At 30.6% G+C, this 15,398-nt stretch overlaps 1 protein-coding gene across 6 annotated transcripts in view; it reads left to right on the forward strand.

Moving 5' to 3' along the window:
* The window catches only part of LOC101898946 (mucin-4), a 155,280-nt gene that overhangs the window by 92,383 nt on the left and 47,499 nt on the right, over nucleotides 1-15,398 (forward strand). For 4 of the 6 annotated variants that reach the window (XM_059125120.1, XM_059125124.1, XM_059125122.1 and 1 more), the window contains one exon: nucleotides 7,601-8,767. The exons of 1 other annotated variant lie outside the window; for it this stretch is intronic. In XM_059125120.1, the coding sequence (XP_058981103.1) occupies nucleotides 7,601-8,767 (1,167 nt within the window). The remainder of the gene's footprint in view (nucleotides 1-7,600; nucleotides 8,768-15,398) is intronic. One more of the 6 variants, XM_059125125.1, reaches the window with a different exon arrangement.

The raw sequence follows: 15,398 nt of genomic DNA on the forward strand, positions 1-15,398 counted from the left end.
TCCAAAAAACACAAACAATGTATTCAAATACCATTCACATCCCAAAGGCTAAGATACCATCACTCCATTGTCTTTTTTTTTTTTGCTTGCCTCGTATCAGCGATTTTAAATAAATTCAAGAAGTCTTCATCACGATATGAACTTTATGCCATGTGCGGTCATGCCATTAACCAAATGAATTTTTGGAAGATGTAAGAAGAAGAAGAAAAAAACGGGAGAAAAAAATAAGGAATCAACTACATTAACGTCAGCACCTTGCTCACATCACATCGTGATGGTGGCTATGATGATATGGTAGTGGCATACAAAACACATGGAGGGATGTGGGATGGTTAAGGAATTGGAAGTTATTTATAAAAAATATTTTTTTGAAGATAAAAATAAACGTGCATTTTTTAAAAAAATATTTTTTTCAAATGCCCATGGACGTGACATCTTTTAAAAAATATTTTTTTAAAGATCCATAGACGTAGATTCTTTAAAAATATATTTTATTTTTTTTTTCAAATGTCCATAGCAGTATTTTTTTTAATATTATTTTCAAAGGATTTAAAAAAATATATATTTTTTTCATAAATCCATAGGCGTGGATTTTTTAAAAAAATATTTTTATTCAAAGGTCCATAGGCGTGGATTTTAAAAAAAATATTTTTATTAAAAGATCCATAAGCGTGGATTTTTTAAAAATATTTTTTTCAAAGATCCATAGTCGTGGATTTTTTAAAAATATTTTTTCAAAGATCCATAGTCGTGGATTTTTTTAAAAAAATATTTTTTTCAAAGATTCATAGTCGTAGATTTTTTTTAAAAATATTTTTTACAAAGATTCATAGTCGTAGATTTTTTTAAGAAATATTTTTATCCAAAGATCCATAGTCGTGGATTTTTTTAAAAATATTTTTTTTTTCAAAGATCCATAGTCGTGGATTTTTTAAAAATATTTTTTGCAAAGATCCATATTCTTGGGTTTTTTAAAAAATATTTGTATTCAATGATCCATAGGCGTGGATTTTTTAAAAAATATTTTTATTCAAAGATCCATAGTCGTGGATTTTTTAAAAAATATTTTTATTCAAAGATCCATAGTCGTGGATTTTTTAAAAAATATTTTTTTCAAAGATCCATAGGCATGGCTTTTAAAAAAAAATATTTTTTCAAAGATCCATAGGCATGGCTTTTTTAAAAATATATATTTTTATTCAAAGATCCATAGGCATGGCTTTTAAAAAAATTTTTTTTTTTTTCAAAGATCCATAGGCATGGCTTTTAAAAAAAAATATTTTTTTCAAGGATCCATAGGCATGGCTTTTTTAAAAAAATATATTTTTATTCAAAGATCCATAGGCATGGCTTTTTTAAAAAAATATATATTTTTATTCAAAGATCCATAGTCGTGGATTTTTTAAAAATATTGTTTTAAAGATATTTTCATTCAAAGATCCATAGTCGTGGATTTTTTAAAAATATTGTTTTAAAGATATTTTCATTCAAAGATCCATAGTCGTGGATTTTTTAAAAATATTTTTTTTCAAAGATCCATAGTCGTGAATTTTTTAAAAAATATATATTTTTATTCAAAGATCCATAGGCGTGGATTTTTCAATATTTTAAAGATCCATAGGCGTGGATTTTTCAATTTTATTAAAGATCCATAGTCGCGGATTTTTAAAAAAATATTTTTTTCAAAGATCCATAGTCGTGGATTTTTTAAAATTATTTTTTTAAAGATTCATAGGCGTGGATTTTTCAATTTTTTAAAGATCCATAGTCGCGGATTTTTAAAAAATATTTTTTTCAAAGATCCATAGTCGTGGATTTTTTAAAAATATTTTTTAAAGAGCCACGAACGTCGATTTTTTAAAAATATTTTTTAAGACCAACGAACGTGAATTTTTTAAAAATATTTTTTAAAGACCCACGAACGTAGATTTTTTAAAAATATTTTTTTTTTAATATTTTTTTCATACATCAATAGACGTGTTTATTTTTTAAAAAATATTTTTTTCATAGATCCATAGACGTGTTTTTTCATAGATCCATAGACGTGTTTATTTTTTTTAAAAATAGTTTTTTCACAGATCCAATATTTTCAAAAAATAGTTTCCAACATCTTCCATCGATCACCAAACATACCCACAAAGCCTTCCATTTGCTAATGTATTCCGTCGTAGACCTTAAACTTGAATTTTTCTTCTTCTTCTGCTCCAGCTGCAGTCAACAGACGTTACAACAGGTCGTTTATTTTGTTGTTCCTTTGTCTACCTTTAAAATCCAAACAAACATCAATTTTATTTGCATTTTTTTCTGAGGAGGTTCTTCTCTGGCTCTGGCGAACATTGTTAAAATTCAGCAAAAGCTTTTTGTTTTTGTTTCGGAAAACAGTTGCAGCAGATGTTTGCTGGTTGTTCAAATGTCCAAATTGTTTGTTTTGTTGGTAGTTGTTTTCTTGTCTCAGGTTTTTTCTACGAAATATTCGAAGAAATTTTCCATCTATGCGCCGTGGATGGTAGGTAGTTAGTTGGAGTACAATGGCTCTAATGGTTTCTGGTTGTTGTTGGTGTTTGTGATAACCATTTTTTTTTTCGGTGGAGGTAAATTGAAGAAGACAACGTCAAGACCTTAAGTTCAAAATCATGACTAAAACAAAGGTTGTTGGTGCACATGTGTGTGTTTGTGCAGATATTTAGGTTTCCCTGACTGAAAAAATGCTTGCAGACTAAGAGATGTTGATTTTTACAGAAATATTTTAGAAGACAGCAAAGAAGGTGAATTTAAAAAAAATATATATTTTTTAAAGAGACCAATGGCCAGGATTTGGCCAAAATTAAATTTTGAAGATAAGACCAAACGTGGATTTTTTAAATATATTTTTCTCAAAGATCCATTTTTTTTAAATATATTTTTCAAACATCCACGGACGTGGATTTTTTAAAAATATTTTTTCAAACATCCACGGACGTGGATTTTTTAAAAATATTTTTTTCAAACATCCACGTCCGTGGATTTTTTAAAAATATTTTTTCAAACATCCACGGACGTGGATTTTTTAAAAATATTTTTTCAAACATCCACGGACGTGGATTTTTTAAAAATATTTTTTTCAAACATCCACGGACGTGGATTTTTTAAAAATATTTTTTCAAACATCCACGGACGTGGATTTTTTAAAAATATTTTTTTCAAACATCCACGTCCGTGGATTTTTTAAAAATATTTTTTCAAACATCCACGGACGTGGATTTTTTAAAAATATTTTTTCAAACATCCACGGACGTGGATTTTTTAAAAATATTTTTTTCAAACATCCACGTCCGTGGATTTTTTAAAAATATTTTTTCAAACATCCACGGACGTGGATTTTTTAAAAATATTTTTTCAAACATCCACGGACGTGGATTTTTTAAAAATATTTTTTCAAACACCCACGGACGTGGATTTTTTAAAAATATTTTTTTCAAAGATCCTCAGACGTGGATTTTTTAAAAATATTTTTTTCAAAGATCCTCAGACGTGGATTTTTTAAAAATATTTTTTTCAAACATCCACGGACGTGGATTTTTTAAAAATATTTTTTTCAAACATCCACGGACGTGGATTTTTTAAAAATATTTTTTTCAATGATCCACGGGCGTGGATTTTTTAAAAATATTTTTTTCTAAGATTCACAATTTCATAGACGTTAAATTTTTTAAAAATATTTTTTTCAATGATCCACGGGCGTGGATTTTTTAAAAATATTTTTTTCTAAGATTCACAATTTCATAGACGTTAAATTTTTACAAATATTTTTTTAATGAATTTGTCGCATCGTTAATTTACTTTTTTTTAGGATTTTTTTTAAAATATATTAAACGACATTTTTTCCAATCCCATTAATGTCACTATCTTGTTTCCAACTTACAACTCTATACAACACGAAACAAAGAACCCAAAAAAGCAACTTTAATTGAAACAAAAAAACCAAAAGTGTTGTTAATAATTAACAACAATATATGCATGATGGCAACAACAACAAAAACCCGCCAAGAATCAAAAGGAAATTGTTGCCAATAATAATGTGGGTGTAGTTCTTAGTTTAAAAATACTCTGGCTCACCGAAGGTTGACGACTTTTAAACGAGCTGAATGGACCAGAACAAAAAAAAATGAATTGGCAAAGAACACCAATGAAACATAAGAACAAAATCCGGTAATTATCCCCCTGATTCTCAAAAAAAAAAGAACCACCACTAATGAAATTATCATTGTGGCGTGGTTTTTTCTTTTTTTGCCAACCAAAAATAGTTTGCTCGTGAATACGATTTGATGCCTTAAGGCGAAACAGTTGGGCATGTGGCGTTCTTGTGTCGTTTTTAAGAACCATACGCTTATCTAAACAAAGCAGGAGAAAATTATGTCCTCATATCTGGCATTGAAATTGACTTGTGAGTCATTGGTGACGTAGAAATAAAATATCACAGGGAAATAATATTTAAAAATTATATTTTTTGAAGCCGAATACGTTCGTCTGTTTTTATTGTAAATTGTTGGAGAAAATATTTTTTTAAAAATTCAACGACTGTCAATAATTGAAAAAAATTAAATTTTAAGAGAATTTTTTTATAAATCCACGTCTGTCAATAATTGAAAAAAAATTAAATTTTAATACCATTTTTTATAAATCCACGTCTGTCAGTAATTAAAAAAAATTTAAATTTTAAGAGAATTTTTTTATAAATCCACGTCTGTCAGTTATTAAAAAAATTAAATTTTAAGAGAATTTTTTTTATAAATCCACGTCTGTCAATTATTGAAAAATATTTTTTTAAAAATCCACGTCTGTCAATTATTGAAAAATATTTTTTTAAAAATCCACGTCTGTCAATTATTAAAAATTATTTTTTTATAAATCCACGTCTGTCAGTTATAAAAAAAAAATTAAATTTTAAGAGAATTTTTTTATAAATCCACGTCTGTCAATTGTTAAAAATTATTTTTTTATAAATCCACGTCTGTCAGTTATAAAAAAAAAATTAAATTTTAAGAGAATTTTTTTATAAATCCACGTCTGTCAATTATTGAAAAATATTTTTTTTTTAAATCCACGTCTGTCAATTATTAAAAAATATTTTTTTTATAAATCCACGTCTGTCAATTGTTAAAAATTATTTTTTTTATAAATCCACGTCTGTCAATTGTTAAAAATTATTTTTTTTATAAATCCACGTCTGTCAATTATTGAAAATTATTTTTTTAAAAATCCACGTCTGTCAATTATTAAAAATTATTTTTTTTATAAATCCACGTCTGTCAATTGTTAAAAATTATTTTTTTATAAATCCACGCCTGTCAATATTTGAAGAAAATATCTTTTTTTTTAAATCCACATCTGTCAATAATTTAAAAAAAATATATTTTTTTTAATCCACGCCTGTCAATAATTGAAGAAAATATTTTTTAAAAAATCCACGTCAGTTAATACTTGAAAAAAATATATATATTTTTTAAAAATCCATGCCTGTCAATAATTAAAGAAAATATTTTTTTTAAATCCACGTCAGTTAATAATTGAAAAAAAAATATTTTTTTTAAAAAATCGACGTCTGTCAATATTTATTTTTTTAATAACCAACATCTGTCAATAATTGAAAGAATATTTTTTTTTAAAAACTCCACGTTTGTCAATACTTGAAAAATATTTTTTTTTATAAAATGCACGTCTCCCAATAATTGAAAAATATTTTTTTTTAAAAATCCACGTCTGTCAATAATTTAAGAAAATATATTTTTTTTTAAATCCACGCCTGCCAATAATTGGAAAAAAATATTTTTTTTATAAAATCCACGCCTGTCAACTATTGAAAAAAAATATATTTTTTTTTAATCCACGTCTGTCAATAATTGAAAAAATAATTTTTTTAAATCCACGTCTGTCAATAATTGAAAAAATAATTTTTTTAAATCCACGTCTGTCAATAATTGAAAAAATAATTTTTTTAAATCCACGTCTGTCAATAATTGAAAAAATAATTTTTTTAAATCCACGTCTGTGAAAATAATTGAAAAAATATTTTTTAAAAAATCCTCGTCTGTGAAAATAATTGAAAAGATATTTTTTTTAAAAAATTCGCGTCTGCCAATAATTGAAGAAAATATTTTTTAAAAAATCCACGTCTCTCAACAATTTAAAAAAATATATTTTTTTTAAATCCACGTATGTCAATAATTGAAAAAATATTTTTTTTAAAGTCCACGTCTGTCAATAATTGAAAAAATATTTTTTTTTAAAGTCCACGTCTGTCAATAATTGAAAAAATATTTTTTTTAAAAAACTCCACGTCTGTCAATAATTGAAGCAATTTTTTAAAAAGGCTAGGTGTTAATAATTGAAAAGATATTTTAATTTTAAATCCACCCCTGTCAATAATTCAAGAAAATATTTTTTTAAAAATCCACGTCTGTCAATAATTTAAAAAAAATTGTTTGAAATTTACGTCTGTTAATATTTTTTTAGAAAAAATATTTTTTAAAAAATCCACGTCTGTCAATAATTTAAAAAAAATTGTTTGAAATTCACGTCTGTCAATAATTAAAAAAAAATTGTTTGAAATTCACGTCTGTCAATAATTTAAAAAAAATTGTTTGAAATTCACGTCTGTCAATAATTTAAAAAAAAAATTGTTTGAAATTCACGTCTGTCAATAATTTAAAAAAAATTGTTTGAAATTCACGTCTGTCAATATTTCTTTTTAGAAAAAATATTTTTTAAAAAATCCACGTTTGTCAATACTTCTTTTTAAAAAAAATATTTTTTAAAAAATCCACGTCTGTTAATAACTGAAGAAAATATTTTTTTTAAAAAATCCACGTCTGTCAATAATTAAATTTTTTTTTTAAAAAATCCACGTCTGTCAATAATTAATTTTTTTTTTTTAAATCCACGTCTGTCAATACTTAAAGTAAATATTTTTTTATCCACGTCTGCCACTTATTAATATTTTTTTTAAATCCACGTCTGTCAATAATTTAAGAAAATATATTTTTTTTAAATCCTCCCCTTTCAATTATTGAAGAAAATATTTTTTAAAAAATCCACGTCGGTATACAATTGAAAAAATATTTTTTTAAAAAAATCCACGTCTGTCAATAATTGAAAAAATATTTTTTTTTAAAAAATCAACGTCTTTTAAAATAATTAAATTTTTTTTAAAAAATCCACGTTTGCCAATAATTGAAAAATTTATTTTTTTTTTCAAAATCGACGTCTGCCAATAATTAAAAAAATATATTTTTTTAAATCCTGTCTATAATTAAATATAATTTCTGTCTATAATTGAAAAAATATTTTTTTTTAAAAATCCACGCTTGTCAATTATTGAAGAAAATAGTTTTTTTATGTATCCACGTCTGTCAATAATTGGAAAAAATATTGGATAAAAAATATATTTTTAAAGAAAATCCACTTCTGTCAATAATTGAAAAAATAATTTTAAATAAAAATCTAACGTTAATCCTTAAAAAAAGTCTTAAAATTATGTTTTTCTTCTTTAAAAACTCTAAAAACTCATACTTTCACATTTTTCTCATTTTCCACCCTCCCCCCTTTCACCCTTCCTTTGCAGATATCCGATTCACAAAACATCTCCCAACCCAACGGTACCCAACAGACGCAACGCAAACAAATCGAAGTCATACAACGGTGTACAAGTGGCGGGGCGGCAATGCAAGTGATACGCTCCCAGACGGTCCAGACCACCTCATCGCGATGGTCGAGCCCCTCGTCATCGGCCACCGCCTCACCATCCCCCACATCGGCGTTGTTGCAGCAGACACTGAATTCGTCCGCAGTAAGAGATATTCATTCACAATCTTCACAAAAACAAAAACAACACAAAAACCACAACACCAACAGCACATCCTCCGCATCCGCCACCAACACCACAACCAAGTCCCCCTTTAGAGCCACAAATGGCTTCCTACAACAACATCAGCAACAGAAAACAAAAACTAATCAGTCAACCACAACTAAATTTCAACCATCCCGAGAAATTGGCACAAAAACAACCCGCACCACCACCACCACTACTACCAACACCACCAAATCCAAATCATCCACCTCTTCCTCCTCGGCGAAACCACTTGCCTCGCCTTTAAATGGCAAAAGAAATTGGCCTCAAATTGTTGTGGAAAATATGTCATCCACATTGGATATTTGCGATAATGATGATGATAATGAGCATGTCCATGACAATGATTACATTGTGGAGGATGCCAGTGGTGGTGATGATGATGATGTTGATGAGGAGGAACACCATGACGTCAATGGCGGTCACCGTGAAAATCATCATCATTTTCATTCTCCTCAAAATATAACACTTGTAGATCATGATGATGATGAGGATGATTATCATCATCGTTTTAATGGCGAAACCTTAGATGATGAAGATGATCGCTTTTTTGCCAAACCACAACATCCCAACAATACCTCCACCACCACCACTGGCTTCTCCGCATTCAAATCGTTGGGGCTAAATGCCAACAACGCCACAACTACCCTCCATGACGATGATCATGATAGCCATGTCAACGGCAATGCCGATAATGATGACTATCATCCTCATCATCATCAGCATCATCAGCAACAGCAGCACCCGCGTTATGAGCTCCAAAACGGCCATAGCAGCAGTAGTTGTAGTAGTCTGAACAGCCATAATGGCAATAGTTGTACGAATGGCAATCAATTATTTCTCTTGGATACGGCGCCAAGTTTGAAGTTAAGTAACCTCATGGTAAGTAGAGCTAGAGCCAAGTTGATTAGTCAGCAAACGATTATCACATCACTTTTCATGGCTATTTTTGTGTGTGGAGGTTCATTAGGTAACTGAATCGGAAACCTAATGACATATTGTGTGTGAAGTGGCGCCCAAATGGGAGAGGGTCAAAACTGGCAGGGATTTCTGACAAATCCAAAATTTTACAAGGAAACATTTTGGTACTCCATGCCATAGAGGTACTCCACAATAATAGGGTTGAGAATAAAGAATTTTGGGGAAAGTTCTTATAGGTGGCGCCCAACGTGGGGCTATGTCAAATTTTATTTTTTAAGACCATGTAACTTTTTATACCTTCAGCCATGTGGAGGGTATATATCATTTGAAATGGCCAAAATGTGCCTCATCGAAATAACGATTTTAGACCCTAGGTCTCTTTGGGGAAAGTTCTTATAGGTGGCGCCCAACGTGGGGCTATGTAAAATTTTAGTATAAGACTATGTACATTTTTATACCCTCAGCCATATGGCTAGAGGACATATATATCAATTAATACGGCCAAAACGTGTCTCATCGAAATAACAGTTTTAGGCCCTAGGACTCTTTGGGCCAAATCCGTTTCAGGACATTTGGAGAAGTCTATCTGGGGATGTCCGTTTGTCTGTCTGGCTGCTGCGCACGATAACTCTCAAAGGGAGTAACCGATTTGGTCCAAACTTGGTACATCGCAATATTATTGTCAAACTTAGATCGAGTTCGGAGGAGGGCAATATCGGCTCACCCCTTCTGGTACCTCCCCCACAAAAGGTGGAAATTTCCAAAAAATATATTTTACTACACAGAAAGAGTAGTAATAATCCGATTTTGCTCTAACTTTGCAAATCCTAATAATTCAATCAATGCTAGGTCAGGTGCAAAAATGGACAATATTGGTCCACTTCATCAAGTACCTCCCCCACAAAGGGTCAAAATTTTGAATAATTACAACTCTTATAAAATGTGATGTAAGAGTCCGATTGTCTTCAAATTACACACTTCACAATATTTTTATTAACCCAAGGTCTGGAGTGAAGATGGAATATGTCGGTCCGTTCCTTCCAGTACCTCCCCCACAAAGGGTCAAAATTTTGAATATCCTTGAAGCTTATAAAACGCGAAATTAACATCCGATTCGATTCAGACTTGGTACATCGCAATATTTCCATCAACACAAGCTCTGTTATTAATATTGTGGAGATCGGACCATTCCTTCTGGTACCTCCCCCACAAAGGGTCAAAGTTTGGAATAACCAAATCGATCATAAATTCCAAAATAAGTATCTGGTTCTCTTCAAATTTTACACATCCCATTATTTCTATTAGCACAAGATCTGAGGTGAAGATGAGATAGATCGGTCCACTCCTTCTGGTACCTCTCCCACAAGGGGTCAAAATTTTGAATATCCTTGAAGCTCACAAAACGCGAAATAAACATCCGATTCCATTCAGACTTAGCACATCTTAATATTTCCGTCAGCACAAGGTCTGTTACAAAAATGGTAGATATCGGACCATTTCTTCTGGTACCTCCCCCACATAGCTTTCAAGATTTTGAAAAACAAATTTATGATTTCTCGTAAAAATGGATATAAATGTTAGATTTTCTTGTAATTTTGCCCATACCAATATTTTTGTCTTGATTAGATGGAGTGTGGACCAGGTCAATTTTGAGTAGAATTTTTTTCTCACAGAAATAGTTTTAAAAATGGGGTCACAGATACTCAAAAGTTGTAATCCCAAACATTGAGACTCATTGAAAGTGTTAAACAAAATGGCGCTCAACGAGGGCTATGTATAAATTAATTAATCATGTTAGTGTTGCCATTTCGTGTCAGATTTAGGAGTATTACTTTTCAATTGGAATAATTAATGGTAAAATTAATAAATATGGCTCCCAACATGGGGGGGGGGGTGTCACAGTCAATTCTAAAACCAAATAAATTTTCTGCAAAATATAATTTCTTAAAAGGGATCACTTAATGCACCATCAGCAAAATTTTTTTTAATAAGGCACCCATTTTGCAGATATCAACGTAATATTAAGAAAAACTGGCGCCCAATGTGGGGCTGTGATCAATTCTTTTTTAATTTGTTTTTTTTCATAAGAAAAATTCTCAACGGTCCTCTATTGTATCCTTAAACTCAAACAATGATTTTTAATATGACTCCATATTAAAGAAAAACACTTCACCAAAATGGCGCCCAACGAGGGGCTATGCTAATTATTAAAACTGAAATCATACAAGAGCTGCCAGAATTCATACAACAACTGCCATTAGAATATCCCTGGCCATATCTCGCATTGTTAGATCTCAATTGGAACCATTATTGATAACATAAACAAAACTGGCGCCCAACATGAAATTATGTCAAATTATAAAAATGTCTGATTTTTTACAAAAATTAAAAGTTCTAAATTTCCAATTATTTAACGGGGTGTTGATGCTAAAATTTTATTTAAAAAAATATATCACAATAATATGCATATGTTTCCCGGCGTTAAATAATAACCTATAAAAATGGCGCCCAATGTGAGGTTAAGTTCAATTGTGGCAATGATAACTTAAAAAATGTAATATTGTGTGACTCAAACATACAGTAAATGTGGCGCCCAACAGAAGCAAGGCCTAGGGGCCTTTAAGAGGCTATGAAAGATCTAGAGATTGTAAGAATTTATAAAAATGGCGTCCAATGTGGGGTAAAGTACAATTGAGATTATATCGAAAACTAAGCCATTTTAATATGGATTTATTTATGAATACACAATTGTGGCGCCCAACGTGTAACAATATTTCGATATTCAAAATGAAAAAATCTTAGGAAACAACTGGGAAATGTCGTTTGAAGTGGCGCCCAACGGTAATGAAAACTGGGAAAATTAAATAATTGTTGACAGAAATGTACACTTAATGTGGCGCCCAACATAAGCCAGACCTGGACCAAAGTTAATGAAAGTTTAAAAAATTAAATTATGATTGACTCAAATATAATTTGAATTTGGCGCCCAACATAAACAAGGCCTAGGGATCTACAATAGACTATGAAAGATTCAAAGATCGTAAGAACTTATAAAAATGGCGCCCAATTTGGGGTAAAGTTCAATTGAGATTATATCGAAAACCAAGCAATTTTAGTACTGCTTTATTCAGGAATACACAATTGTGGCGCCCAACGTGTAACAATATTTTAATATTCAAAATAACAAAAAGTTAAGAAACAGGTGGAAAAAGTCAGTAGAAGTGGCGCCCAACGTTAATGAGAAACATTAAATATTTATTGCTTTAAATGTACACTCAAAGTGGCGCCCAATATAAATTAGATTCTTTATGGGCCTATAGGTCTTATACTGTCTAGAGAATGTCTAGAGGTCTTTAATATTCTTTGAAAAACTCAGAAGTCTTCTATTGTCTAGAAACCTTCAATAGACTATGAAAGATGCAGAGATCGTAAGAATTTATAAAAATGGCATCCAAAGTGGGTCAAAGTTCAATTGCGGCTATATCGGAAACCAAGCTAATTTTAGTACTGATTTATTCAGGCATACACAATTGTGGCGCCCAACGTATACAAATATTTTAATATTCAAAATTATAAAACTTAGGAAACAACTGGAAAATGTCGCCCAACGTTAATGAGAACTTGGAAAATTAAATATTTGGTGACTCAAGTGTACACTCAAAGTGGCGCCCAATATAAATTAGATTCTTTATAGGCCTATAGGTCTTATATTGTCTAGAGAAGGCTTAGAGGTCTTTAATAGTCTAAGAAAAACTCAGAAATCGTCTGTTGTCTAGAGATCTTCAATAGACTATGAAAGATCCAGAGATCGTAAGAACTTATAAAAATGGCGCCCAATGTGGGGTAAAGTTCATTTGTGGCTACATCGGAAACCAAGCCAATTTTAGTACTGATTTATTCAGGCATGCAGAATTGTGGCGCCCAACGTGTAACAATATTTTAATATTCAAAATAACAAAAATTAAGAAACAGCCGGAAAATGTCGGTAAAAGTGGCGCCCAAAGTTAATGAGAACTTGGAAAATTATATATTTGTTTACTCAAAGTGGCGCCCAATATAAATTAGTTTCTTTATAGGTCTATAGGTCTTATATTGTCTAGAGAAGGTCTAGAGGTCTTCAATAGTCTCTGAAAGATCCAGAGATTGTCTGCTGTCTATGGCTGGACTTAGAGGTCTTCGCATCTCTTTTTTGTAACTCAAAAAGTCATTTCTTGGAAGTCTTTTCTTGCCTCCTTCATTATTTCTTTCTCCCAAAACCACAATCAAAATTTCATAACACTTATTTTCGTCCAATGACCTCATAGACCACAGAATCACCCCCTAGGGCAATCATCATTTCCAAATATCATTGTAACATTTCTTTTCAGATCTTCGTTCTTCGTTTTTTTTTTGTTTCTGTAATTAGACCAAGAAAAGTACTTAAGAAAACTTCTTCGTCGTTCGACTTCTTATTCTTCTCCAAAACAGAAGAAGGAGGAGGGAGAGCAAACCGAACCGGAAAGGCGAAATAACAGCCAAAAAATACAAGAATTCCCAGCAATGCTTGGGAAGAACATGAAATGACAGTTGGTTGGTCTTCGTTTTTGGGCTGTTGAGGCCATTAAAATTTGACAGCGACAAAAGGAAACATTTAAATGCCTCAAAACTCCCGCGCCACAACACACACCCTCCCGTTTTGGGAACAGGGGTAATGATGGCTAAAATCAAATTAAGTTAAGGCCATGCATTGTTCCCATCAGCCAGACATTCACTCAACATTTCTTTTTTTTTTTTGGTTGGCCAAGAAAAGTTCCGACCATACATTTGTTTTACAAAATCCATTAATTATTTTTGCCTTTTTTTTTTTTTTTTTTTTTTTTGCTGTTATTGTTGCTTAGTTTTGAAATATTACTCGGAAGAAATTCTCTTCTTGCCAATGAATGGCATTCAACATCCAGGCGAAGCAGTCATTTGTTTCACTCACGTCCACATCCATCCACATCCACCCACATCAAACACTTTTCAATTCCAACTGTCTTTTTTGTGAAATTCAAGACACAAAACAAGAAAAAAGACAAAAACCGATTTTGAAGTCAAAACTAAAAAAACAAAACGAAATATACCGTTAAAGTGAAATGCTTTGTGTCGTTGGTTTTGTAAGCTGGCTTAATCATGCCAAACGGAAGAGGGGTGGTATGAAAAGTTTTGGGGTAATTTTTGGGTGGTTTTGTTTTCAAAGATCAAAAAAAGTGAAAAAGTTTAAGAAAATGGCGCCCAACCAGGGGCAATGTTTTATTTTGAAACAGGAGATTGGTTTTCCAAATTAAAAATTCTTTAATTGGTGCCATTAGCACTTCACAGACCAATTTTTACTTTGGTCATTTCCAATTGGAATAATTAATGGAAAAGTTGATAAATATGGCGCCCAACGTGGGTTTACATCAGGACCTGTTTAAATTTTTCAAAATATTTTCTACTGGACAATCTTTTAACTCTTTTTCCTAAATTATTGTAATTTTCGGATTTTTTGTTTTCAAAGACCAAAAAATTTGAAAAAAGTTAAACAAAACGGCGCCCAACTGGGGGCCATGTTTAATTTTACAACTGAATTATTTTTCAAATTCAAAATTCTTTAATTGCTGTTATATTCCAATTGCTATAAGTAATGCTAATGGCTTAGATACCTTCAACAGGCTATTAAATATCCAGAAATCGTAAAAATGTTAAAAAATTGGGCCAAGGCCTAGAGACCTTCAATACCCTATGAAAAACCCAGAGATCGTGAAAAATGTATAAAAATGGCCCCAAATGTGAGGTTAAGTTCAATTGTGGCTACATCGAAAACCAAGCAATTTTAATATTGATTTATTCAAGTATACACAATTGTGGCGCCCAACGTGTAACAATATTTCAATACTCAAAATAAAAAAAAACTTAAAACACAACAGGAAAATGTCGGTCATAATGGCGCCCAACTTAAAAAATTTAATGATAACTTGAAAAATTTAATATTGATTGACTCAAAAAAGAAAAAGTTAAACTAAATGGCGCCCAACGAGGGGCAATGTATAATTTTAAAACATGATAATTTTTTCCATATTAAAAATTGGTTAATTGATGCCATTCGAATTTCACAGACCAATTTTCACATTGTTAATTTCCAATTGGAATAATTAATGGTAGAGTTACCAAATATGGCGCCCAACGTGGAGTTACATCAAGACCTGTTTAAACTGGAAATTTTTCAAAATATTTTCAACGGGAAATTTTTTAACTCTTTTTTCGAAATTATTTTTTTTTTTTTTTGGAATGTTTTGTTTTCAAAGACCAAAAAAATAAATAAAAAATTTAAACAAAATGGCGACCAACGAGGGGCAAAGTTTTATTTTAAAACTCGATAATTTTTCCGATTTAAAAATTCTTTAATTGGTTATACTCCAATTGCAATAATTAATGCTAAAGGCTTAGAGACCTTCAACAGGCTTTTTAAATATCCAGAAATCGTAAAAATGTTAAAAAAATTGGGCCAAGGCCTAGATACCTTCAATAGCCTATGAAAAACCCAGAGACCATGAAAAATCTATCAAAATGCCGTCAAATGTGAGGTTAAGTT

The sequence above is a fragment of the Musca domestica genome, unplaced genomic scaffold, assembly GCF_030504385.1.
Source record: "Musca domestica strain aabys unplaced genomic scaffold, Musca_domestica.polishedcontigs.V.1.1 32, whole genome shotgun sequence".
Taxonomy (NCBI): Eukaryota; Metazoa; Arthropoda; class Insecta; order Diptera; family Muscidae; genus Musca; species Musca domestica.